The 27,158-nt window shown below is 37.8% G+C and overlaps 3 protein-coding genes across 3 annotated transcripts; 2 read left to right on the top strand and 1 right to left on the bottom strand.

Annotated features, from left to right (window-relative positions):
• Positions 1–1,224: 1,224 nt before the first annotated feature.
• On the bottom strand, positions 1,225–13,946 carry ostf1 (osteoclast stimulating factor 1). Its single transcript, XM_083904932.1, has 10 exons — positions 13,842–13,946; positions 6,926–6,972; positions 6,018–6,068; positions 5,653–5,716; positions 5,440–5,493; positions 5,173–5,280; positions 4,821–4,870; positions 3,574–3,652; positions 3,333–3,431; positions 1,225–2,103 (listed from the first exon to the last, which is right to left on the bottom strand). The coding sequence occupies exons 1-10, from the start codon at positions 13,873–13,875 to the stop codon at positions 2,045–2,047; spliced, it is 645 nt and encodes a 214-aa protein (XP_083761058.1). The 5' UTR covers positions 13,876–13,946; the 3' UTR covers positions 1,225–2,044.
• Positions 13,947–14,718: 772 nt separating this feature from the next.
• nmrk1 (nicotinamide riboside kinase 1) lies at positions 14,719–20,494 on the top strand (the record flags this gene model as incomplete). The annotated part of the gene is made up of 8 exons (XM_083904539.1): positions 14,719–14,747; positions 17,361–17,451; positions 17,536–17,584; positions 18,114–18,282; positions 18,445–18,516; positions 18,600–18,706; positions 18,863–18,946; positions 20,135–20,494. 8 exons carry the CDS (start codon positions 14,719–14,721, stop codon positions 20,143–20,145), a joined length of 612 nt encoding a protein of 203 aa, XP_083760665.1. The 3' UTR covers positions 20,146–20,494.
• Positions 20,495–23,295: 2,801 nt separating this feature from the next.
• On the top strand, positions 23,296–26,906 carry LOC310940398 (gamma-glutamyl hydrolase; the record flags this gene model as incomplete). The annotated part of the gene is made up of 9 exons (XM_083905352.1): positions 23,296–23,404; positions 23,492–23,606; positions 24,268–24,318; positions 24,398–24,482; positions 24,689–24,827; positions 24,957–25,063; positions 25,803–25,896; positions 26,017–26,154; positions 26,715–26,906. The coding sequence occupies 9 exons, from the start codon at positions 23,296–23,298 to the stop codon at positions 26,831–26,833; spliced, it is 957 nt and encodes a 318-aa protein (XP_083761478.1). The 3' UTR covers positions 26,834–26,906.
• Positions 26,907–27,158: the final 252 nt, after the last annotated feature.

Raw genomic sequence — 27,158 nt, 5'->3', positions numbered from 1 at the left:
TGGTTTTTTTCCTGATATTTGAGGATGAATTGGAATTATTAGTGCTGGGCACGTTAACATACGACACGTTTCTGATGACTGACCAGAACAAGACGCATGTGACGTCATGCCTACGCGACTCCCGATTGTTAAAGGCGCCATATGTAAGAATGTGGCCAAAAATGGTTACTACACTGAGGTCTTTTAGGTTTCGTTTTCTCCGCCATTGTAGCTCAGACGTAACTGGCAACCCGTGGTTGCTCGGCAGCTGAGACTCTGACTGCAATGATTGGTAGATGGTGATAGGTGGCGCCACATGCCAAAACATAAACATGATTTGCGGTCTGCAAAAGATTTTTTTTTAATGCAAATATTTTGGCTGTACTGTTGTTGTTGGTAAGTTCAGTTTGTTATATGAATATTATTCCTGAGTCTCTGTGACATATTAGGAGGATTTAGAAGCCAACTGGTAAACGGTTTCCTGGACTCTGCTGCAGCGGCACGTAAACATGACGTCACAAACCCACTAGTACTAGTGCCCAGCACTAGTATTTATATAGTGCTTTTCTAGCCTTGATTAACTTTCAAATGTTGCTTTACACTACCAGGGTATCTGCACAATGTTTTTAGTACCAATTTTAACTCATTGGCTGCCGATGATGTATGATGAAAGAAGAGTCGTTCTTTTGTGTGTTTACATAGTCATAGAACACTGTTTTGTGGGTCTTGGGAAAATGAGTCAAAATGCTGTAAACGGTATGGGGCTCTCTGTGCTGAAAATGAATGGCAGCCAATGAGTTAATGTATGCTCTTTATCCATCCATCAATCATAGAATAGAATATAAATAGTTAACATAGTTCCAATACAAATAATGCAAATGATGTGCTGTACGTAGAGTTTATAACTAGTTTGCAACTCATCAATACTATTTATCTTTTCAGAGAAACCGGGAGCTGGAATAAACTGAAACACACAGTAACTGACATAGAATGGTGGAACCAGGAATCAAAAACACTCAAATACATGTATCCAGGTGCACAGCCTGCATACTATTTGTCTGGTTTTAAACACAACTGTTCGATGTAGCAGTTAAGTTAAAAATTGTTTATTGCAGATTGAAGACGAAGCAGATCTAGAGAAATTCAAAATACATGTTCACATTCATACTTAGTTGAAGATACACTCTCCGTTACAGTTATTTAAGGCACTTTATTTTTTTTACTTTTAATAAAATTAAGTCGGAAAAGCAGCAACAAAAAACAGAACATTTGCTCCCAGAATGGAAATTAAACCCCATACAAAACAAAGCACCTAAATTGTGTAAAAACTGAACTAAGAGATGTTATAACAGCAGGGGAAACGTTATAACGCTGACCAAAAACACATGCAGCACAAACAGTGACAGGTGAGGTTTTACCCTCACAACAGTGGGGAAGCGGGAAGATACTTTTCTTTCCGCTTTAGGCCCTTGCTTTTGCATAAGCGACATCCTAAACTTGAAACTGTCTAAGAGTCTTATGGCGAGAGGAAAATAAACCTCAAACTGCATAAGCCTGTGTTAACAGCTCCTTGTTGATGAATCTCGAGGTCTGCAATTTAAGTAGAGCGTGAAAAGTTGACTAAACACAGACACGATCCATCTTTTAATCTGCGCTGGCACTTTAATTCCCAGTTTAAATGCCTTTAATTATAATCTCAATGCTTGGAATGTGCATGTTAAAGCTTTGGTCCCTGTTCCACTTGCTATGTACTGTATTCTCCCCCGTCGGCCCACAGCATGCAAGATGGAAGTCTTTAGAAAATGCACTTGGCAAAGCGGGACAAAACTGTAAGAAACGTAAAGGCAATGCTTTTTAAATTCACACAGATACTGTATGACGCAGAAGGCCGAGGATTGAGGTGTTTGTACACATTAATAGAACTAAACTGGGATTACGTTACGTACAGAGCAGCAAATCCATTTTAGTCTGTAATAAAACTCTCCCAAGCTCCATGAACCCCCCCCGCCCCTCCTCAAAAAAATAATCCCAAACCCGATGGAAGACAGCGGCAACGTTCAACATCTTAGTCTGAGTCGTCGTCGTCCAAATACTCCTCAGCATTGCTGTGTGTGCGCGTGATGGCTGTTTGAGGAGAAACGAGCAGTTAATTTACTGCAGTGTACTCATGTCATGGGCTGGAAATGTCAATGTGTGACAAATACACATAAAACAATGAAAACACACTGACTAACAATTTTTCATTCTTCAGATTTTCAAGATGTTTGCTCCATTGGTTCTCTTTCATTATTCATTTTGATGATACTCCACTCATGTTTGAGAGAACTGGAATTAAGTTCTCTTTCAACATTTGATTCAGTATCTAATTATGGGACATTTCTTAACCTAAGGGTACAGCATAGGTAGGTGAACTGGACGATGTCATTTAAAGGGCACAGTACAGTACTTAACTATATATAACATTAGTCTTTGATATTTTAATGTTGGATTATTTCATATTATATCTTTGATGTATTTTGTAAATTAGGATCCTAAGCATGTGCGGTTTACATAATAAACCTTGAATGAGAGTCTCTGCCACAACAAGAGATAAACAACTGTGTGTAACAGTCATCATTGCCATTTTCTTGCTTGCAAACAGAGACCCGAACCCCAAAAATATGTTAAGTAAAGACTTATTTACACACAAAATTAACCATTTCATGCCATTTACACAAGACCTAGGAATGCGAGTGTGTCAGCTGCTGCAATAATAACTGTTTATTATGATAGTTTCATGAGCTCCAGCTCATTTTGACCTGGATGATTATGAAGTTAATCCAGAAATAATGATCACATTTTACATTTTGCTGTCTCCCGTTACTGGTTACTGTTCTCCAACAGCTTGTTAAGACCTGCGACCTCCGACACAGGAATCAAACTGAACAATGCCGAATTGTAGTTCATTTATAAAAAGCCTGAAAACTTGCGTTAATCTCCAACATTTAGCAAAGCAATGTCTAAAATCTCAACATTTATCAGAGGAGTCTGGTGTATTTAGCGACAGCACTGCCAAAAGCCGGCCATCGTGAGCCGAAATCACAACCCGTTCAGCAGTATTTTAGCTCAGTGTCTGTGTCAGACGGAGTCTGCGCTCCAGTCATGCAGAAAGTACTAAACTTATCTTTTTAATTCACTGATTCTAATGATTCAGGACATGAAAAGAACTGGTTTGCTCGTCACTAGTTTGTGTCGCGTATAAAACAGTGTCGCAGCAGTTTCGTGCAGCTGCGCTATGACGACCCTGGCCACGTTGTGCCAATGGTGTGTGTATGTGTGCTGTGAGGCTGCCCTCTGTTGTCAGCTGTACTTACTGCTTCCCTGCTTCCTCTTGAGAAGTGAAGCAGACTGGGCATTGGTGGCCATCTCCAGAGCCAGCTTGTTTTCATTGTTCTTGACGTCTATCCTCGCATCTGAAAAAAAAAATAGAAAATGCAGTGATATTTATCCTCAATATGGATCACACGCTTGCAGAACGTCTTTCTGTAAACCTCTCTGTGTTCATTTTCTAAATATGAAGACCAAAATGACAACAAGCCAAAGTTTAATACTCACCCTTGTTCAACAACATTTCCACAATGTCAGAGTAACCCTTCCAGGCTGCAGCATGCAGAGCGGTGTCTCCAAGTTTATTCTGAAACACAAAACCTCATCTCTCCTTGACAAGCTTCAACAATGCCAACATGCAACTAAGATGTGTGTGATCATGACCCAAGAAGCAAATCAAGTCTCTGCAAGTTCAACACAACAGAACAGAACACACACCTGTCCACAGTTTACACTAAAGAGTCTAGACTACAGTTATGCCATTGGTGCAATTTTGTAAGCCAAGCATTTGCAGCATCACAAACCGTTCAATCACAAAATAATATGCATTCAAAAGGTTCTTTTGAACTCCTCGCATAGTAAAAAACATATTCAGTGGAACAAAGTAAACATAAATTATTTATAATCCAGAGTTCAACACTAAAAATAACAGCGGTTTAGATGTAGATCCTCCAATTCTTGATGTTTTGACACAGGCAGAGAGACAGAAGACCAAAGCATCATTTTCAGTCATCCCTATACATTCGATCATACATTCAGATTTTCAGTTTCTGTTTCAGCTCAGGAAACACCTGAGCGTTTAAGATGGAAATCTTCTTGTTGTAATGATGTGTCTTGGCTTCACCTGTTCAGTTCAAGTAAGTCAATAATAATAATAAAAACAACTCTAATGCAGTTCGCTCCATCAATCCAGTTCTGCTGAAGAACAATCCTTAAATTTAAATATGTTAGTCTGACTAAAATCAAGCTAGTCTTAGTCAGACTAACATACCTGGATAATGTGATTCATAGTCCAATTACTCCTGCATGTATACACTTAGTCTGACTGGAGTCGGACTTGGTGCCAAAATGTCCTCCACGTTTTTTTTACCCGTACGTAGAAGGCAACAACGCATAAATTGTACGGTTGCCGGAAAAGAACAAACAACAAGATGGAGTTGGCGAGCACGAAACCTATGGCGAAGACGCACGTCCATCTCGCCGTTCACCGTTTGCTTTTCTGTGACTTAATGAAACTGATTTAATACGCACTAGCTTATAGAGTGATACAGTGCCACCTTCGGAGGTGGAGTCAGACGTCCAATAAATACATTTTCTCCTCTGCACGTACAAGTTGTCCACTTGTCTGTCTTAGTCAGACTATGGCCTTAGCTTGATTAAACTGTGCATGTAAATGTAGACGAGTGTTGTGTTGTTGTATTTTTTTAAAATCAGAAGTGATCAGGGCCAACTAGTATTAATTAAATGCGTCTCACCTGCTGGTTGAGCTCCACATTGGACTGGCCTAGCAACAGCTCCACCACATCTGACACAGGCAAAAAAATAAAAATAGAAGTTTCATTGTCAGACTAAAGACCTGAGGACTCTTTTCTCATAACAAACACACAGGAACAATGAAGGGGCACAGACACACTGGAACACCAGTTCCTGTTTTTCTGAACTTCCGCTGCAACAACAAATCTGCCTTTATGTGACAGTTTGAGATTAAACTTGTTTCTACATCAGCACGCTTACAAATCACTGCAACCGCTTTGAAAACAGAGTTTGATAGAAGAAGCTGCTAAATAACAAAAAAGTAGTGGGTATATTTCACACACCAATTATTACCTTTATGTCCGCCATGACATCCCCAGTAGAGGGCAGTGTTTCCTGCTTTATCCAGCCCATTTATTCCAACCTTGTTCTCCACACATTCCCTCAGCCAGCTCAAGTTTCCTGTTTGAGTAGAGAAATATGTGCATATAAAAAAAAACAACAAACACAGATTTGAGTGTGGGTGGTTACTAATATTACAGAGAGTGTAACGGCGTTTCAACAGAGAAAGGAAAAGACGAGGTCAAGGGAATGGAATAAATGTGAGGGAAGGTGTCACACCTCGTTTGGCTGCTTCGTGCATTGGATTGTCAATAGACTCTGCATGTTCACCAACTTAAAGACACAAAAAAATTATAAATATGAATTACAAGAGATAGGTCGGTCATAAAATACACAGTGTTCTATACAGTGATCTACATATTGATTTGGCACTTTAAGAAATACACATCACTGGAATGAAATGAAAACATGGTCTTTGTGTTTTCTCCTCACCATAGTTGCTTGGAATTAGCCCCGTCCTTCCTCTGCACGTCCCTTTCCACCAGTTACTGTCACTCTGGGGATAACAAATGTACAGTGTCACAGCAGCATAGAGAGTAAAGATAAAGGAAATAAATAATATACAAGCATTTTCCATATGCAAATCAGTCAAGATAAAGAGGACAAAGTAGAACAGTAAATGAATGCAAACAAAATAGTAAAATGAAGTCTAGGGGAAATGTGCAAATGGGGGAGAGAATGACAGTGGACAATGGAGAGAGATAAAAATGCAAAGGGAGAAAAAAGAAAAGAGGAAGAAGTTCTTCAAAGCCACATCATAATAGAACAGGGCACAGGGACAAATCAGTTTTACGTACTGTGTCAGAGATGTACAAGACGTCTCCATCTTCAAAGTACAGCTCGTCCGGCTGAAAAAAAAAGAAAAAAAAAAGGCAAAGTTAAGTCACTGTCACGCAGGAAGTTTAGGCGTCGGACCCCATGACTGACTCTGGTGTTACATTTCACTCATATTCTCTCCCACACATCTTCCTCCTTTTTTCCTCCAATAACTGAAACTAACAATTTTCTCATATTCATGTTACTCTTAGTTATGTTTGTCAGCATTTTAATTAAAGTCAAGTTTTAAATACATTATTTTAACTGTATTTTTGGGTTTAATTTAGCTCCATCCCTGACAGTGAGAATCAATAATCTTAAGTCATATAGGGATTTGATGGCATGAGGTTCAGGTGGCATGATAGAGGGTGAGGTTGTGTTGCTTAACTCATTGGCTGCCATTGACGTCTGATGAAAGAAGAAAGAAAAACTCTATCTTTTGGTACTTTCGGTGTTTAAATAGTCATAGAACACAACTGTTTTGTGGGTCTTGGCAAATCAGTCAAAATGCTGTAAAACACTTGGCAGTTCTGCATTGAAAATGGCTGGCAGCCAATGAGTAATGCATACTATAATTGTAACAGATTACAGATATTACACACAGTATGACAGGAAATTTGAGTGTTTTAGATACAATGACATTTTAATACAGTGGTATGTCTTGAAACCAGGTGCTGGCCCATGCCTCATCCTACTCAACAGTAGTTCTACAGGGCATGTTATTAAATTTGACACTGGCGACCTGTTCAAGGTGTACCCTACGACAATCATGTTGAGGATAACGTGGTACAGTAGAAGATGGATGGATGGAAAATTAACTACTCAAAAATATTAAAATGCAATCAAAGTAATCAATACTTTATTCAATGGGTAAATAAGAAGCACTTACCGTTCTGGGCTCAAAGGAGAACAATGCTCGGAACACCTTGATTTGGCCTATAAAAAACAACAAAAAAACAATTAAGGTAAATATTTGGTAAAAACCCTGGTTCACACGCGTCTGCTCTGCAAAAGTTGTTTTTAGTAGTTTTGCCAATGATTTAATAAACATACAGCAAATTATTTCTCAGTCAATTTTTTGGAACACATCCAGAAAATATGTTATTTTTAAAACTGCATACATGTTTCTCATATTTTCTGGATATTTTCAGGAGAAGAAAACAGCTTCTACGAGTTTAAGTGTCAAGTATTTAGTGTGACCTATCTTACCAGGTTTATTCAAGACATGCATGAGCTTTACATATACACTTTGTATGAATTAAATAACAATGAGCGCAGAATTTGACAAAAAACAACAAGGCTGTTGGCGATCTGAGACTTATATCACCATTGTATCACCATTCTCTGTATGTAGCGTGTGGGTGTGCAAATCACAGATCACCTCACGATACGTGATACATAATAATATCGAGATACAATGATTCTGTGATAATCGATAATAATAATACAGCAATACATCACGATATCTGACTGACTAAAGAAAACAAAACGTAACGTTAAATGTGCAAATGATATATGCATGAAGGACAACGATATTTTGAACCACCCTTAGTATATTGCACTAAAGTTTGCACTTGAGAATAGGCAGAGTTACATTAAAAACCACACATGCCGTCACTTCACTGCCTGCAGAGTAATTCAAAACACAGCTTCATTTTGGTAAATATATATACAGTAAATCAGTGTAACACATCACTCATAAATTCATGCAAAACTGCATATAACACATGATTTGAATATTTCACATAAAAGTGTAGTCCTTAGACAGGACTGTTGTGTGTGAGCAGCTGCTCTCCCTCAGGCCCGTGATGATCACAGTGAAGCCTGGAATTGACTCTGCTGCTGGAATGTTACCAGAGTGGTTGTGACCTAAGCTGAAGGCTGAACTAGTTCACAGAGAACTACAAAAATGACAAAAATACAACATAATTCTGTGTCATGTACTGTATGTTTATGGCTCAGCGCCTGCGTCAAATCTCATCGAGCCTCTTGGATGAGAGAGGTGAAAACTTGTTCAAAGAAATCTCAAAGTCAACAAAGTCAACGACTCTGATGTGTTTAGCTCAGCAACATTACCATACTGCACACAGGAAGTGATTGTTTTCTGTCGAGACAGAGGAAAACACATCCATGCTAGGTTTCAGAAGTGAATTATACGGCTCAAAAAAGGCAGCTATTCACTTCTTGACAAGTGAATCATCAATAATGTCCTTTTAATCATATGGATGTTACAAACAAATACATACAATTGTGTAGCAATGTGTTATTATATAAAAACGCAAATATCTCATCAGCCAGGCAAATGGTAGCAACTCAATGCATTCAGACATAAAGACATGGTCAAGACGACCTGCTGAAGTTGATTTAAGCCACACACACACATTTACACCATTCCTAGAATTTACAGAGCAGGGTCTGAAAAATAAAAGAGAAAAAATCTAGTGTGTCGCAATTTCTCCAATGCCTTGGTGCTGACAGGTCAGAGGTCAGAGGAGAATGACCATACTGGTTTAAAAGGATAAAAAGGAAAAAGTAACTCACAGCAGATTTTAAGGGCTAAAAGTATTAAAATAAATGTGATGATGTTGTAGAAACACGTGAAATGGGGAAATAACTGCTGGACTGTTAAGTTAGTAATTTTCATATATTTGATGCATTCCATTAACTATGTATTAATAACCTAAAGTGAAGACACCATTTGGCTCTGATTCATTATCTGCTGAGCTGAGATCACCGATATCAATCGAGTCAGAGCAGGCTCTGAATTCTTTTACATTACCCCAAGGATCTTTTTCTGCATGTGTTATTAGACAAAAAAGCATCATGGAAAATATTTCCCAGCCTCTGTGATAAACTAATATTATCAATCTGGCTTCACTAAACACAGATATCATTTTGAATGCTTTCTATCTTACATTTTATTGGTGTTTGTGTTATGAGTTATTAATGGTGGTTAATAATCTACACACTTGTGTGATGTTTCACTGTATTGTGCAGCTCCTTCAAGAAATACTTAAATAAATAAATAAATAAAGATCAGTATCCCGACATCAGTTGAGCTGTGACTTCTTATCTAACTATGTTAATCTGTGTTGTCTCTGTGATATTATCTAAAAACATCAGATCATTCCGACAGGACAGAGTTTAAAACACTTAAAGGTGAAGTAAGTAGTTTATAGTGCCATCTAGAGGAGAGGCTGAAATTTACAACAAAGAACTGCTCCTCTGCTCACCCCCTCCCTTCCCTGAGCGCTACGGTATCCTCAGCCGGTCCTCGTCGTCTTTCTCCGTGTCAGCAGACGAGGTTCGTGAGGCGAGGGAGAGGGCGAGATACCGCGGCCGTAGCAGATGAAGCGGAGAGAGTGGAGGCGGGACTTCCGCTACAAGTAAAGCGACGCTTGATTTGTTCTCTCGCATTTGTCTATACAGGCTCCCGTAGAAACATGGCGTCGTGGCAATGCAGTAGCGGCCCGCGACCATGTTATTTTACATGACTTTTTGAAACACTACGAAAATGAAACAAACAATATTATACAGCGACTAGACACAAAAGTGGATTTTGGGTCATATAAATCCATAAATACTACACAGTGTCCCTTTAACATGTAAAAAGGATGCTGATGATTAAGGCTGCAACAATTAATCGATTGGTAAAACAATCACAAACTATTTTGAGCTATTGAGGTATTTTAAGTTTTCTGATTTTTCAGCTTCTAAAATGTGAATATTTTCTGGTATTCAAACTGAATAGTGGACAAAAGAAGACATGTGAGATTTTGAGGTTTGATAAACATTTTATGGACCAAACGATTAATAAATGAAAATAGTCATCACAGTTATGAATATAATTGTTAGTTGCAGTCATACTGATGATTCAAGCACGTTTCTTCCTCTGATTCATTTACAGTTAAATGTGTTTCAAATGTTTGACCCCTGACCCTAAAACGGGTCAGGGGTCAATCACGAGGTGATTGTTTTTATTTTTTGTTTTTTTTAAACTAACAGGCGCTGTAACTCCCCTCTGTTACTCAAAGTTCCTATTTATCTCAAACACATCCCCGTCTCAGTGACTCACCCTGAAAGAGCCTGAGCTGCTGCACAGACACAGCTCTGTTCAAACACAGAAAGCATGTCTCCTCTGCAGGCCCGGTCATGTCGCCGAAAACACACAAAAGCCTGTGCCGACTAGTCTAGGTTCTCTGTGCATTTTAAAGCCCACCACTCTCTGAAAAAGGGGTTTACTCAGTCTAACATCGTGAAACAAGAAGAAAATCTGAGTTCTCAGTTTGAAAGTAAAACTTCATTAGAGCGTTTTATTTGCTTGTGCATTTTTGACGATGACTTCCATCTGTGTTATTTTACTGAAAGAGCGATGCCAACAGCTCTACTCTAGAGAAAACATGCCTGATCTAGGTGGCTTCTCAATCCTTCATTCCTGTTTGGAAGTCCAATCCCAAGAAATTGGATCACCAAAGCCTCCCTCAAGAGATTTTACTCCAGAAATCATGTATTATTTTGTTATGGATTAAGAGGCTCATTTTGTTCACCATTTAACAACTGTAGCGTGAGAATTCATACTTTTCCCCACCAATGTTGCCTTAAAATTCCAAAAAACAAACAATATTTTCTTTTCATATTTGACCAACTCATTAATCAGCAAACAATTTCAGCTCAAAATTTGACATATGTATAGAAATTAATTATTTTTTAGAGATTAGCAGCCCTGAGGCACAGGAATTCAATATCTTAAACCATCTATTGTGAAGACTCAAAGCAGGAACTGCATTTAATTCTCCAAATTAACAGATACACCATACTAGAGCTGCAACTAACAATTACTTTCATAATCGATTAATCGAATTTGGTACTTGTTTGGTCTTCAAAATGTAAGAAAATGTTAATCAGTGTTTTTGTTTTCCCAAATCTGGAACTGATGACTTGATATTTCTTCGGTTTAAATGATTTCTTTGTTATATGGAGCAAAGAAACCAGAGCATATTTACATTTAAGAAGCTAGTTTTAATTACTAAACACTCAAACCAATTAATCGATTATAAACAACAGCTTGAATTGAATACACATTGCAGCCTTACAGCATAAATATGTCTCCACCAAATTGCTGACGATGCGCAAATTCAAGTAAACAATGAATCCTCTGACAGTCAGGTACCCTTAATTCTGGGATGTTCTGTGCTCTGGAGAGGCGTGTGTTTAAAGGTGGATCAGTCGTATTGTCCAATACATCAGGCAGCCATCTGTCAGGACAGATGATCTCACCTCCTGACACAATAACCAGGTCAGGATGGAGTCAGCTCATGAATAAACATGCACTGAATGACTTCACATGACTCCAACAGCTTTTAGATAATGATAAAGGGTGATTGCCTCTCACTCTTGTATGTGACCTAAGCATTTCACCTGGTTGCCAGTTTATTAGGTACACCTGACCAAAACATACTTATAACACAACACATGATACAACCTCCTTGCCTTTATCCATTAATGCTTCAATGAGCTGTTCAAAGTATATTTAATTTTAATGTATTGGTCATTTGAGGGGTGCCATCAATACTCCGTCCTAATTCATGTTTAATATCTGAATTAAAAAAAACAAAAAAACATGTCAAATGGTTTTCAACTAAACCAAGTATTATAACATACACACAGGTTGTACTGGAGTGCAGTGCTGTCTTGAAAAAATGCAGTATCTGCTGCCTGAGGGTTTATAACCCAAAACACTTCCCTATTTGTTCATGAAAAAGTGACATTTTTAGACTACACTGACGTATTCTGTATTTTCCCCTGACATAAGGACTTTTTTAACTAATCGAGCTGAAATATGGTCGCTGCTATATTATGTAGTCATACGACTACAGACTTTCAAATTTAAGGATTTGTAGCGTTTACTTTTTCACAGTTATTTCATCTTTTGCTACATGATGGAGAACTTTACTAGCTTTACTAAGGAGGTTTTAGCCATGGTTGTGTGTCTGTTTATGATCAGGACAGATTTCGATTACATTTTCTGGGAATGTATATGTTATGGCCCAAGGAAGAAGTTATTCTTCCAAAGTAATTCTCTGGGTGTATAGATTACAACCCAAGGAAGTGTAAAATGTTGGTTTGCACTCTCAGTTCTTTCTTGAGTCTGACATTGCCATTCTTCATTGTGCAATATAGTCCACACACCCAAGCTAATATTGATATGTTAATTAGCAAATTAAGGCGCTCTAAAGTAAACAGACCCTGCCAGTTTCACTCGCCAGGCATCGCTACTTGATGTCTCCTTGCGGTGGCGCTGCTCAAACAAATGAGGGAAACTTGGGTGGAAGTTACCTGGCTGAAGAAGAGGGCAGTGGGATAATGATGGAGAAAGCTACATTAAAAGAGGCTCCATTCTCGTTCAATATTAGACTTAATCTACTTTGTTCTCTATGCTGTGTATAAATAGAGAAATCCTGCACTTTTAACTTTTCATGGACGAGTTGTTTTCTTCATTTAGACAGATATCGTGATGTATCGCTATATACATCATATTATACTGTGAGGTAGTGGTCTAAGACTTGCCGTAAGGAGAGTGTATTTTGAGTGAATCTTGCCTTTTTATTATCTTGAACCACTCCGGCTTAACTTAACTTAAGCTGGGGACACAACAAGATTTTTTGCCGGATTATACCCATGATTCACAGCTGAGCAGAGTCTGCAACAGTCAGCAGTATAGTTGGGGACAGTCTGCATGGCTAGTTGGCACAGAAATCTGTTAGTGTGTGAGGGTAACAGACCTCTATCGCGTTCATTCAAACATGGATTTGAATTTTTTTGAGACAACTCTGGACACAATCAGGTAGTGTGTGCCAATTACTGACCAAACTGCAAACAGCCAATGAAAATAGAGTAGGTGAGACACTGGACATAGCATCAGAAGGCAACAGGAAGTAGCGGGAATAACAATGCCAATGTTGACTCCTCCACGACTTCACCTATACCTGTCTTACCTTCTTTGATTTCTCAGAGCAGATAGCTACGCAAACAACAACTGTTTGTCGTTTACCCTTAGTGCGGTCACTCAAGTAGACTCTGTCACGACAGTTTGTGTGAGAGTTTGACGTGTTCAGTTGTTTTGACAAAATCATGTAGTCAGTGATCCCTCATCAGGTGTTAAATGTGTGATCCCCAGTCTTTCAGTCTGCTGAAATCCTAGTCTGTAAAGAAGACTGTGAAAGTTGTGTAGTGTGTCCCCAGCTATAGTGGCCAATCTCTTTTTCGATCCATTCTCTTTTGCATGAACATCCCAGTAAGATAAGTCAATTCTGAAATACACCCACAACCATGGTATGTTCAAAGTTTCGATTTGGTAATCAATTAATTGTGGCAGCAGACTGAGAATGCAGGAAGTTAAAGGCGAGCCTTGGTGGTGACCACACCAAGTCCTTCGACCTGAAGCCACTGAATGACAACACTCTCCGTGTATGAGTGAGTGAAATGAGGGAAGTGACCCTGCACAGTCAGGCCTGTCGAGGAGAGGAGAGCTGGAATCAGCCTGTCACTCAACACACACACACGCGCGCGCACACACACACACACGCGCTGCACCAAGTAATAATGAACAATAACGATAATATTAATGAAATATGCTCTTTCTTTCTACTGCGTGTTGAACGTTTCACAGACAAACGACAGAATTGTGCATGTTTTCACAGACCGAGTTGCCGCACGCCCACGAAGCTTCACAAGGTGTGTTGCCCTCGAACAAACGCCCAGAGTACAACATTTAAACGCGTTTCTTGACAACGTGGAGGTCTTACCTGGTTTGGCCGGCTTAGGAGGAGGCTTCGACATTTGTGAGGCTCGAAAACAGAACAAAACCAAAACGCCCTGTGTGTTTCTGTGCTATATCTGGGGCACAAACGACTATCACTGCCAATGAGGAAGTTGAGTGAGGCGGCGGAAAAGTTAGTCTGCGCATGCGCAAAGCACTCCAGGTAAAGACAGCTCTGTGGAGCATAAATCAATGTCATATCATGTATGTATATAGATAAACTATCTATCTCTATATATATTTAACTATTATTGTTCATCATTTACACACGAATAGCTGTTTTCTTTTCTTTAAAAAAAAAAAAAAAGCTATTTTATATTAATTATATATATCACGAAAATTTTAAATAATATAAAAATGATAACACAATATTCCATCATGATACTGCAATTACACATTTTATCAAAATCTCAGCATGAAATATCACACAGTGATCATTTAAAATATGCTATTCAAATGAAAGTTTGAATAATTATGTAAAAAATACTAAACGGTGTAAAAGTAAATAAATAATAATAATAATTTATTTTGTTATATATTGTTGATTTATTTATATTATATTTATTGATTCGGTGTTTTAATTGCTTGACTTGTGAGCATTTATTGTGTTTACATCACATTCTCGTGTTAATCTTTTTTTCTTCGATGGGCGGGTCCTTGGTGACGTATCAGCTCCATGAGCCAATGAGGAGCGTTCAACAGCGGAAACGAGAGGATGAGAGAGTGGGAGAGAGCTGCACACACATGAGACGGTGGAGGAGATCACTGCATGCAAACTTGCAAAGGCTTTTCCCCTGAAGTAATCGGTTAAGTAATTGAGGTTTTAACACTTTAATGTGTCACAGACTCTGCAGGAAGGTGACATGAAGACACTGGTGGTGGGAGTGGGCGGGTAAGTCGGTACGATTGAACTTCAGTCTACGTCATAACCTTTATTTAGTCACTTTATTTTGTGCTTCTTTGGTTGTTTAAGTGCGAAATGCAGTGAGACAAAGAGGCACCAGAAAAACACACTACACTACAACTTTGTTGCATAATGGCAGTCTTATATAAAGTACCTTAAAGGGATACTTAAGTAAAAGTACACGTATCTCACCAGAAAGTCACTTTTTCTGGTAATATTACTTCAGTAAAAGGCTTAAAGTATATGATATGTGCTGTACCCAAGTATCAAAAGTTATTTATAATATAACAAATGTACTTAAGGTTTTGAAATAAAAGTAAAAGTATTAAAATGGTAGTTCAGTGGTAGGCCGAGTTGTCTTTCAAATGGAAGGTTGTGGGTTCAATTCCTGGCTCTGTTAGTTTATTATGTGACCTTGAGCAAGACACTTAACTCCATATAAATAAAGACCATGACCAACTCTTCTTCTTCTGATTTTATTTGGTAGTAACGAGTAACAAAGATAGTAATGGGAAGTGTAGTGGAGTAAAAGTACACAGTTTATTTAGGAATTGTAGTGGAGTAAAAGTACACAGTTTATTTAGGAAGTGTAGTGGAGTAAAAGAAAAGTTGTAAAAGCTGCTAGAAATACAAATAAAGTAAAGTACAGATATGAGAATTTTGTACCTAAGTACAGTAACAAAGTATTTGTACTTTGGCACATTACAACACTGCATATTGGCCAAAATAGTATGCAGCGGGAACATTATCAGGTCACATGACAACCATGAGGCAACAGAAAAGAGACTGATAAGAGTTGGTTTATCGAGAGAAAAACGTCACACAGAGTCCTCAGAGTCAAAATTATCTTACTGTAGATTTGTTGTCATAAATCATCACGTCATATCCCCAAAATGACTGATCATGTACTACAGAGAAACGTCACATTTAAGAACATGGAGCCATTAATGCAACTGTGCAACATTCAGTGTCAGTGTTCTTTTATGTGTACAGCAGCCCCCTTTTTTTCAAAATAAAATAAATAAAGGTTTGGGTACAAAGGTCTGGATCTTTATCTGGATTTCAACCAAAATACACATTCTACTACTATTGAATTTAAAAAAAAACAAAAAAACATTGACATTTATTTAGCACAGTTGTTACTTTATTTGTATTTCTAGCCACTTTAACTTCTACCCAAAACTGTCTTTGTTACTCGTTACTGTCAAATAAATAGCGGTCTTCTAGACTTGAGCTGCTTTACACTACAGTTTTGCCATTCACCCATTCATTCATCTTCATATGCATTCACACGCTGCAACCTGGTCTTGCTCAAGGTCACATATAGACTAACAGAGCCAGGAATTGAACCCAACACCCTCCAGATGAACAACAACTTGCTCTGCCACGGAGCTACCATGGCTCAATCCTAATCTTTTTTTACTTTTACGTCTAAAAATGAAGTACTTTTTATATCAGAAAATTACTTTTTGATACTTAAGTACAGTAAATGTCATATACTTTCAGACTTTTACTTAGACCTCAACTTCTACCAAAGTCATTTTCTGGTAAGATACTTGTACTTTTACTCAAGTATCTCTTTTATACAAGACTGGTTATTACTGAAAATGTCATTTAAAAAATACAAACTTAAAATCATATAACCATAACCTTGTTTTTGTATATAATAATAACTAACCAGTCTTTTATTAGATATACAGTATCATGACATATAGTATTTAGAAGTGTGTTGCTCTGTGGACCACACCCACCACTGGTGGTTTAGAGCAGTTGAGTGTTAGTTTCACCTCTGACCACATGTGTGATGTCACAATGAATGCTCATGCTCGATGATGGGCGTGATGTATAACAGTCAAATTATAAAGACTTTACATCAAAATTATTTTCTTTTTTTTCTACTTAAACTAACAATGCATTGATGAGGACTTTATTTAATGTGTTATTAGTTACATTTACATTTAAGCATTTAGCAGAGGGTTTTGTCCAAAGCGACTTACAAAAGAGGAATAAGCGACATAGAAATACTGTATAGTACACACCCTACTGACACATGAGTGAGTGGTACCATATGTCACCAAACAATGGGAAGAGATGACAAACAGGATGTATAACTGACAGAGGATAAACAACAGAATAAGAAAGATGATTATTGCACCCTAAAACACTTAAAAAAGTAAAGAATATATCAAAATGTGCAGGATATTTCAGAGCAGAGGGACAGTACTTTTGACTCATCGAGTATCTTCTGTTGTCTAGGTTTAAAGGTGGCAGTAGAAGCTATACATTTCAATGTATAAAAAATATGATGTTAATTTCACTACAGAAGAGACTAAATGACCGTGTATATATCGGTATCGGTCACCCCTGATATAGCACATATAGGCACAAAGTCCAATATCGTTCATCCTTAAAAATAATCAGAGATATTCGTACGCTTCAAATTACTTCACATACAGTTTACTGAAGTACTTTAATCTGCATAAAGCCATGTCTAGTGCATAATAAATCTTGATGGATTTATTCCAAAGTGTAACTATATTTCACCCGTGTTTTAAAATGTATAAATGCAACAGGTGACATGAAGTGTTTTTCCTTTTTCAGGATGACCAACGGAGGGAAGTCGACTCTTTCCAAGAGTCTGCACCAGCAGATACTCAACAGCTGCGTCATTGCACAGGATTCATATTTTAAGGTAATGACACTATTGTTCAGATTGTATTATATTATGCTTTTAATTACACATGCTGGAAATATGTTTTTGTATTTTTCCCTTCAGGATGATTCCGTAGTTCCAGAGGACGACAATGGGTTTAAGCAATATGACAGTAAGGACACATTATCATCATCATGTTGTTACTCATATTATGCTAAATCAACTTTTCAATCATTTTAATCCTTATATTTGGGACTCTGGAGGTTCTATCAGTCGGCAGAGTGTGAAAAAAAGATGACTCACTCATGTTTTTGTGCTCCTCCTCAGTCTAAGTACAGGAGATAAAACACGTGATGTTGACTTCTGCGCTTATTGGGACGTAACAATGCGCTAAATTCCTGGAATTGTTGTCTCGCGGAGCTCCGCTTTGTCCATAAAAAACGCGAGAGTGCTGGCGAGGGCAACGGTAACCGAAAACCGGACGTCCGCGAAAAGTTCTATTCTTGGCTCTACAGTGCAGCACAGAGTTCTACACAAACTTCCAGCCTCAGAGGATTTATCTGTCCAATGGATACATGTTATATATGACGGCAATGTGCCTGCTAGAGCCTGCAAATAAGTCTAAGCCTAAGTCTAATGTGCATTAGAGTTATCCTTGATCCCCTAAGATTTTACAGTAGTGTCACTGTATTGTGTGCCAGTGCTCGGTGCTCTCGACATGGATACGATGATGAGCGATATCGACTCGTGGCGTAAAGATCCTGAGAGGTTTATGAGGCAACGAGACCTGAACCCAGAGCTCACGACAGCGGCAGATGATACAGATGTGTTTGTGCTCATCGTGGAGGGATTCCTCATTTTCAACTACAGGTACACGCCAAGTCCAAAATTAGTAAAAATGTTCATTTACAAATCCATAAACACAAGCAATGTGTCCTTCAATGTTAATTTTTGTCGATATATAAAAAAAAGGTTCACTCAGGAACAAAAATACATGTACGCAAAAAATGTGACTCTTTTTATCCTCATTAGACCTCTGAACGAGCTGTTCGACAGAAGATACTTCATGGAAATACCTTACGACGTCTGCAAAAGGAGACGAAGGTCAAATCGGAATTGATCAGAATAAATGTTTTTTCTACTTTTTAATTGTGAGTTTGACCCTCTGTTTGCTCTTTTATTGACAGTGTGAGGGTGTACAAGCCTCCCGATCCTCCTGGATATTTTGACGGATACGTGTGGCCGATGTATCTGAAAAACCGCCAGGAGATGGACATCACCGTGTCCGACATCGGTGAGTGAGTGCGTTCGGGTGCTGGAATTTTTGATAAATGGAGCTTTTCGCGTTGTCCAGACCTGCAATATTATCATAAACCATGACAATTGTGTTAGTATTAGAAATAGGATTAATGACACTGATGATTTCTATAACTTATTTTCAAAAATGCAGTCATTTTAGATGGACTAAAGTCAAAAGAAGAGCTGCTGACTGCTGTGTGTCACGATGTTTGTGAGGAAATAGAAAGACTCAGGGGTGAGTTGTTGTTTTTCTGTGCTTCACTTTTCCCCTGTACACATTATTCCATGAGTCCAATCTACAGCCCTCACAAGCAGTGTGAGCATATTATGCATACTTACAACCTGAAATGAATGTAGAAATGGATGGATCATGTTTTATTTGAGACAATCCAGACTCTTTCATACTTTCATAGATCTGTGAAAACACACACCTGACTTTGTTAGGGCCCGAGCACTCACACAGTGTTGCGAGGACCTATGCGAATTCCTGGAATTTATTTTCTCCCCAAATTATCAAATTTTTTAGCCTCTAAACATGGCTGAAAAAGGACAGAAATTTGCACGCAAATCAGAACTGGCGAAATATTTTATAAAGTACAAGAAATACATAAAAGTGGTGTAAAATGGCTCAGTTGCACCCCCAAAGGTGAAATCCGGTAGGACAAATTGAAAATGAAGTTACACCAAATTTCCCGAAACTTGGTGGAACCATGTCACAGCCCAAGACGAACAAAAAAAGTCTATTGGGACCATGGCTTCAACTCATGGAGAAGTCTGGCATATTGAATTTGGTGTCCATCTTGGGCAATTTGCACGTTTCGTAAATGAACGCGCACGTCTGAGCACGTCAATCCTACCAACGTAAACGAAAATGTGCCAATTTGTTCTTGACACATCAAAAGGTCTTGCAGAGTCTAAAAAGCCATTCGCCACAAAACAGGAAGTGGTCTGTAACTTTGCCGTACACTGACCGATCGGCTCGTAACTTTATACTTGACAGGAGAGACCAACCCTGAACACGTCGACAAATGTGTAAGTCAGCCATTTTGACACCAAACAGGAATTAGTAGTGTAACTTTGCTGTCTATTGACCAAGCAGCTCTAAACTTCCCACGCAAGATAAGAAACCAGTCAGAAAACATCAGCACATGAAAACTGAGTCAAGGGCATAGCGCCACCTTCTGGCAGGGCGATGGCTGTGAGGGCCCACACAATGCTGCTTGCAGCTTTAATTATTTTATAATGAAGTCATAAGACAAAAACATTTTCCATCCGATCTGCATGTGTGTGATTATTAATGCATTCAGACACAGAGGGACAAACTCCCCACAAAACATTTAATAAAGTGACCTAACTTACTCTCATAGGAGTATAAAATGCTTCATGTGTCAATTTACTGATTTTATTTTGTGCATTTCTGCAGAGAAAGACTGAAGATGTTGGACTATGGTGAAGATGGAGACAGTTGCTGCCATGGGTGTGAAGAAAGGTGTCATGGAAAGAACCAAACAAAGTGTTTGTCTAGTCTTCTTTAAATAAGCTAGTATTTCTACAGTAACCAGTGAATTAGTAAAATGAGACTTAAGCGACATTGTAGTGAACTGAACAAAGGCTCTCAGAATCCTGTCAGTGAAATGGATGTCTCTAAATCAGATGGTTTTATGAATTTGGTGCTGAATGTAGAACTGTTTTTTCCCTCCTCGTCTATTCTCTATTATTTATGAGAGATTGTTGGTCATTATTGTTGATATTTTTCTTAAGCTGCCGTATCCAGCTTCACAAACATAACACACATTTAAGGATGTATGAAATATCAAACAATGGTTGTGCCCTGCTCTTGATAATTTGAAGAAACAAGGCTGAGGTGTTGGCTGTATTGTATGATTGATGTCTGTTGCCGCCACCTGGTGGCTGAATATGATCCAATGCAGGCAAAGTAGTGACTGACTTTTTGCTACCACGCAGTGATTATCTTTGATTATTGCATAAATAAAAAGACAAATCAGAACAGGTGTAATCACTGTTGTATAAATATGTTTGTGCATTTTCACACAATAATCAAATTAAATTATTATTTTTATATGAATAGCTCAAAGTCCAATTTTAACTTTAACCTCGCAGTCTTTGTTAATGTTTAAACTGTTATAAGACATTTGACTTCCTCGTACTCTTGTAAAGATGTCTTGATTACAGTAAATGCATACTATAAAGTGTGTTGTCCTGTAAGAATACACACAATTCTGTACCCTGAATTTTTATAAAAAAAATTTAACCAGGAAAAAACACATTGAGATTGAGCCACGACAGGGAACTATCTGCACAGTTACAAAGTACAACAAGGTCAGCAGCCACAGTACTATACAAAAAAAGAAAAAAAAGAATGCAAATTTAAGGACTATAAAAACTCAATAAATCTGACAGAAACTGATTTCCATTAAACACACATTACACACATTCATTTAATAATTACCGACCAATCTTGGTCTTGCCCAGTATGTCAAAACTCTACGAAAAGCTTGTCTATAATCGACTGATTAAATATCTCAACAATAATAATATTCTTTATAAACACCAGTATGGTTTCCGCAAGGGTGTATCCACTTCTCTTGCCCTAATACAATTAGTAGACAGAATAACCACGGCCATTGATAAAAACGAATATACAGTAGGAATATTTCTAGATTTATCAAAAGCTTTCGATTCAGTAAACCATGACATACTCCTCCGGAAATTAGTTGCTTATGGTGTTACTGGCATTGCATTTAACTGGTTTCGAAATTATCTGAATAATAGAAAACAATACGTGACTTTGAATAGAACCAAATCTACATACAACGAAATTCAATGTGGAGTACCACAGGGATCAATTTTGGGACCTCTACTATTCTTGATCTACATCCATGATCTAGCGGAAGCCTCCTCAGTACTTTATTTTATACTGTTTGCCGATGACACCAATATATACCTTTCTCATACTTTGATTCTCTGATACAACTGGTTAATCAAGAATTATGTAAAGTAGCTACATGGTTTGAAGTAAATAAATTATCAATAAATACTAAAAAGACAAATTTCCTTATTTTCTGTGCACCCGAGGCAAATCGATTGTAACGGCAGACTATCGATGTACATATCTGTGTTGATAGAATAATATTTGAAACAAAACTAACGTCGCATCGCATGAATTTTTGAGGGACTACTTTCTCAGCACTATATGACGCGCTGCTGCTGCTGCTGAGACATAAATCCTTCAAATTGCAAGGTTGGTTTTATTATTTATTTCAACACATTCTATCAACACAGATATGTACATCGATAGTCTGCCGTTACAATCGATGTGCCTCGGGTGCACTGTGGAGTCGGTATGAGTGTTTTTAATGTCATGCTAACTTGTATCATTGACTTGCGCTAGAGCATAGCATCAGCGAACTCGGCAACTAGAAGAACTGAATGAAATTTCTTGAAAACGTCTCCAGACGTCTCCATCACACCGGCTGAATTGGAAAATAGGTCTTATGTCCAAAATTCCGAACTATCACTTTTAGTATTAATTAATATTGATTTATAAAGGTTAAAAGTAAAAAATTAGTCACAAAATGGTAAACATCCATTATAGACACCAGGAATTGCAATAATGTGGGGACATTTTTTTTAAATATTAGAAGTAATAAAATATGTATAATGTAAACAGTGTTTAACCCAATATATGTAAAACACGGACGTATTATACCTAGAGTGAACAGTGCGGGAGATTTCACTTCATAGCAAAGAATTGTAATAATGATAAACAATAACATTTGAAAACACAGTCAACAGTTAACTATCACTGCTATGTCTGAAAATTAGTGGGAAGAAGCTTATGCTTATTAGCTCCTACTTCCCACTCCCATCCAAATTGATATCTTATTGCACGATAATTTAGTTTGTAAGTATATACATACACCCATATATTCTTATTATGATACAGATAAGAACAAAACAAACACTAGACAATAAACATGCACAATCATTCAACATTTTTTGGATCCCATATACATAAGTTATTATTACGCACCATTTAATCCTAATAATTATAAACGTGCCAATATCTGTATGGATATAATTATAGAATTATAATAAACAGAAGTTTGTGCTGTTTCCTCTCAGCGTATGCATACCTCTGCATAGCACACCGTACTCTCCCTGTCACCTAAAGTCTATTCTTGCCCTGAAACCTGTTCAACAGCACCGTCAATTTGTGCAAAGAGTCTCTTTAATGTCCTTAAGTAATTAAATTTTTTCCCACTGTTGCACAACCCACAGAGCTACACAATTGCTTCCCAGACAATAAAAAATGTTTAAAATGTTTCCAAAAAGTCCAGGGGCGTCAGCAGAATGTTTCTGATTGTCTCAGCAGTTAACTCGCCTGACCGGTATGTTCAGAACAGATGTTGTTACATGTAAATCTTGGGCATTCCTTACTTCCCTGTGCGGACTGCCATGAGCAATATAAAAGTTGCTGCAGTGCATTTCACGAGCCACTGCTCTCCAACAGCCACACACTAAATATTAAACCTTAAGCCTGGGTGGGAAAAACTGAGGAGAATGGCACATTCATCATTTGTGTGTTTATTTTTTGTCACCTACGTCTGTTACAGCAGAGCAATGCCGGCGACAGTGAAACAGGAAGCGTTGAATGACAGACCTGTGATTGGTAAGTACAGCACAGTGTGCTCTACACCAACTCTGTTGAGATAAAAGTGAGCTGTAAGTGTTCTCTTCTCGTGTTCTTGTGCGACAGGGATTTTGACTCAGATGGTTTCAGACGACGTCATGAAACCTTTCGGCAAGACCTACATACCTTCCTCCTATGTGAAATACATCGAGTCTGGGGGCAGCAGAGCGATGCCCATCAGGTGAAAACCTCTTTGTTTTTGCTCTGCTGTCGTGATAATGTCGTCATGTGAGCAGATACCACCGTCTGACCCAGAATAAAACAGCTTAAGGGATTCTTTAATTAGCCATTTTAGAATAATAGTAGTTTATTTACAGATGCATGGACCCATAAATCACATTGCGTAGACATAATGTATTAGACCACCTGTCATAAAAAGGAGAAAACTTTTCCAAGTGTTTCAAAAACTTAAAATGTTATTATTTATTTGGCAAAAATTAAATTAATCAAACATAACATCCAATCACTAAAACTAATGTTTCTGTTCAGGAATGCAAGTAAATAACTGTAATTTGACATCTTAATCGAGAAATTATACTATTTTTTTTCTCACATTTGTTTGTTAATAAAAATTATATTTTAGCATTAAAAATATAATTTCGGTTAAAGAGCATCTACATACTGGTACCATGACAGAAACATAGATAAATATTTTTTAATAATTACCAATGCTGTGGCATAAACCTTACATTGTGTGCTGGTCTAATATTGTTTTACTTTCAATTAGACTAATAATAGTTTATTTACAGATGGCTTCTTTTGGGATTAATGTATCATTATTCATGAGTCAAGTTCTGTTTCTGTTATGTAAAACAATAAACTGAACTTTTTTTTTATTGCAGGTTGACTCATACTACTGCAGAATATGAAGAAATCTTCAAGAACATTAATGGGTGAGCTGCAGCGATACAACTATGAATGTTGTGTTTTGTTGGATTTTAAATATTCTATAACCGTGTGACGTCTATCAAGCTTGATTTTCATCGGTGGAGCTGCAGATCTGGAGACGTCAGACTATGCCAAGGTGGCGCAGATTTTTTACAAGCTCGCTCTCAAGGTTTGCGCTTACACCTGTCTAAACACATCTTTTAAAATTATTATTGGTATTAGGAGAGAAAGATTTGTCCTGGTTTTGTTCAGTTTGTTTAAACTTATGTTAAACCTGTCTAAATATTCGGTGATGGGATGATACCAATATCACAAACTTGACTATCGACCGATTTCAGTCCCAAAAACCTGTTTTTGTTTGTTTGCTCGTCTCAGGCCAACGATGCAGGAGACTTCTTCCCGCTGTGGGGAACATGCTTGGGCATGCAGCTGCTGACCGTGCTGGTGGCTGGAGAAAATCTGCTGACAAATACCACGGCTGAGAACATAGCACTGCCCTTAAACCTGACCACAGGTGAGATTATAGACTCAGAGTGGAGCATTTCTTTGTTTTCTGATAAACTGCATGTACTGACTTGTACCACTTAGTGTCAGTAGAGTCAAGTTACTCATCGGGAGTTGTTTTGTCCTGATTTACTTGCAGAAGCCTATTCCAGTCGGATGTTTCACGGTTTCTCATATGAGTTTATGACCATATTGACCCAAGAACCTCTGACTGGCAATTTTCACCACTATGGACTTACCGTGAAGGTAAAGACTAAGCACTGAACACTATATTTTGCTTTACATAAGTAAATCTGATCATTTAATAATCAAGACATTTTTTTTGGGGGGGGGGGGGTTATTGCTGCTCTTTGTCAACACAGATGTAAATGTATACATATGAAGTTTGAAGTTATAATATATTCAGCATAACTGAAAAACAACATGGTTAGTCTACAAGAGGGGTCTGCAACCTTTAGTATGAAAAGTGTCTTTTTTTTGTCTCCTCTCCACCCAAATAAAATGAATCTGGAGATGCAAATCTTATATTTTACCCATAAAATAAAGATAATAATGTGGATAAAAATAAATGTAAAGAATGAGATGTATCCAGATATGGACAGGACTCCAAATGTGTACATCTTCACATGACTTCATTTAAGTGTTGTTGGCTTAATAGCCATATTTTAATATTGCATTAGATATTGGACGTGATGCATAAAATACTAAAACACTTTCATTTGATCCCTAAATATTAGGTGTTTTTCAAAGCTACAGGGAGCCGCTGAAGAGCCACATGTGGCCCTAGAGCTGCAGGTTGCAGACCCCTGGTGGAGGCGGACTTACTTAATCTGTTCATGTACCTAAGATTTGACACATAATTATGATCCCATGGCAGCAAGAAATGTCACAATATATGCCCCTTATATATTCAGTAACAGTATCAGTAACACTGAGCTGCAGCGCATGAATAATAATGAATATAATAAAACAAATATTCCTACAGATTTTCCAGGAAAACGAGAAGCTGCGGAGTTTCTTTACCATCTTGTCAACAAACGTCGCCCAAAACGGAGCTCGATTTGTCTCAACCTTAGAAGGTCGGAGCACCATTGTATATATATATATATATTTATATATATATGTATATATATATTTTTAACGCAGCAATTTAACTGTTCTAATGTTGTAATAAAAAAATATTTTGCTCCCTGCGACAGCAAAGAGATATCCTTTCTATGGAGTGCAGTGGCACCCGGAGGTGAATCGATTCCAGTGGAACTCAAAGCTCAACTTCCCTCACTCGCTCCATGCTGTGCACTTGTCATCACGAATGGCTGAGTTTTTTGTTAATCAAGGTAAGACGATGAATGATGACACACCTTATTTATATTGTTATGATTTTTTTTTAAGCATGTTATACGCTGCAGAACATGATGAGAAATACCATGCAAATTAGTCACATGCCTTGAATTTGCATTAGTGTGGGAAGTACCTTCATTTTTATTGAATGCTATGAATGCTCATTTTATTTTAAATATGTACAATGCAGTTTCCAATAAAGTTTACTATACAAAAATATATATGTCAATGTTTTGAAGTTACAACAGCAAAGTGCATCCACCTCAGTTACTTGTGTAGAGAAAAAAAAATGATAAAAAGGACAGAGCATATTACACTCAATAAAGATGTTTTTGTTATCACTATTGCATCAATGTCACTTTACTTAAAATCAGATATATTATTCAATATTTTTTAGGCTAAGTTTTATTGTTTTTTACGTAAGAATTTCACTGCAAGAAAGAAAGAAAGAAAGAAAGAAAGAAAGAAAGAAAGAAAGAAAGAAAGAAAGAAAGAAAGAGCATCAGTGTTCCTTATAACGTTTCCTTGACATGTTCCTCTCTCCTGCTTTGTTTAAGACGGAGAAGTTCACATCACTTTGATAATCCCGTGGAAGAGGCCTCGTCACTGATTTACAACTACACACCTGTTTATGCTGCAAACTTCACTGGTTATGAGCAGATCTATTTCTTCTGAGATCACACACACACACACGCACACAGTCTGCTGGTTGTAATCAGTGCTTGGACTGAAATAAACAGACTTCAGAAATGTGTGGGCTGTTCACAAAGGATAAGAGGACTGACCTTGCACTCGAGCGGTTTATTTTTGCAATTGAAGTGTGGGGATGTCAATCATTTTTCATCAGAAATCGAATAAAATATAATAACATTCCTCGTGTGCGTACTGTTTTTGTAGGTAATTGCGCTGGCGGTCTGGCAACCCATGCCGCTTTGAGTGCGTGTGTCTTTTTTTATGCGACGGTGGTGGAGTGGGCCGGGATTGACAACCTATAGACTGT

The sequence above is a fragment of the Microchirus variegatus genome (genome assembly GCF_963457635.1).
Source record: "Microchirus variegatus genome assembly, chromosome: 18".
NCBI lineage: Eukaryota > Metazoa > Chordata > Actinopteri > Pleuronectiformes > Soleidae > Microchirus > Microchirus variegatus.
This window is presented reverse-complemented; position numbering and strand designations above follow the sequence as displayed.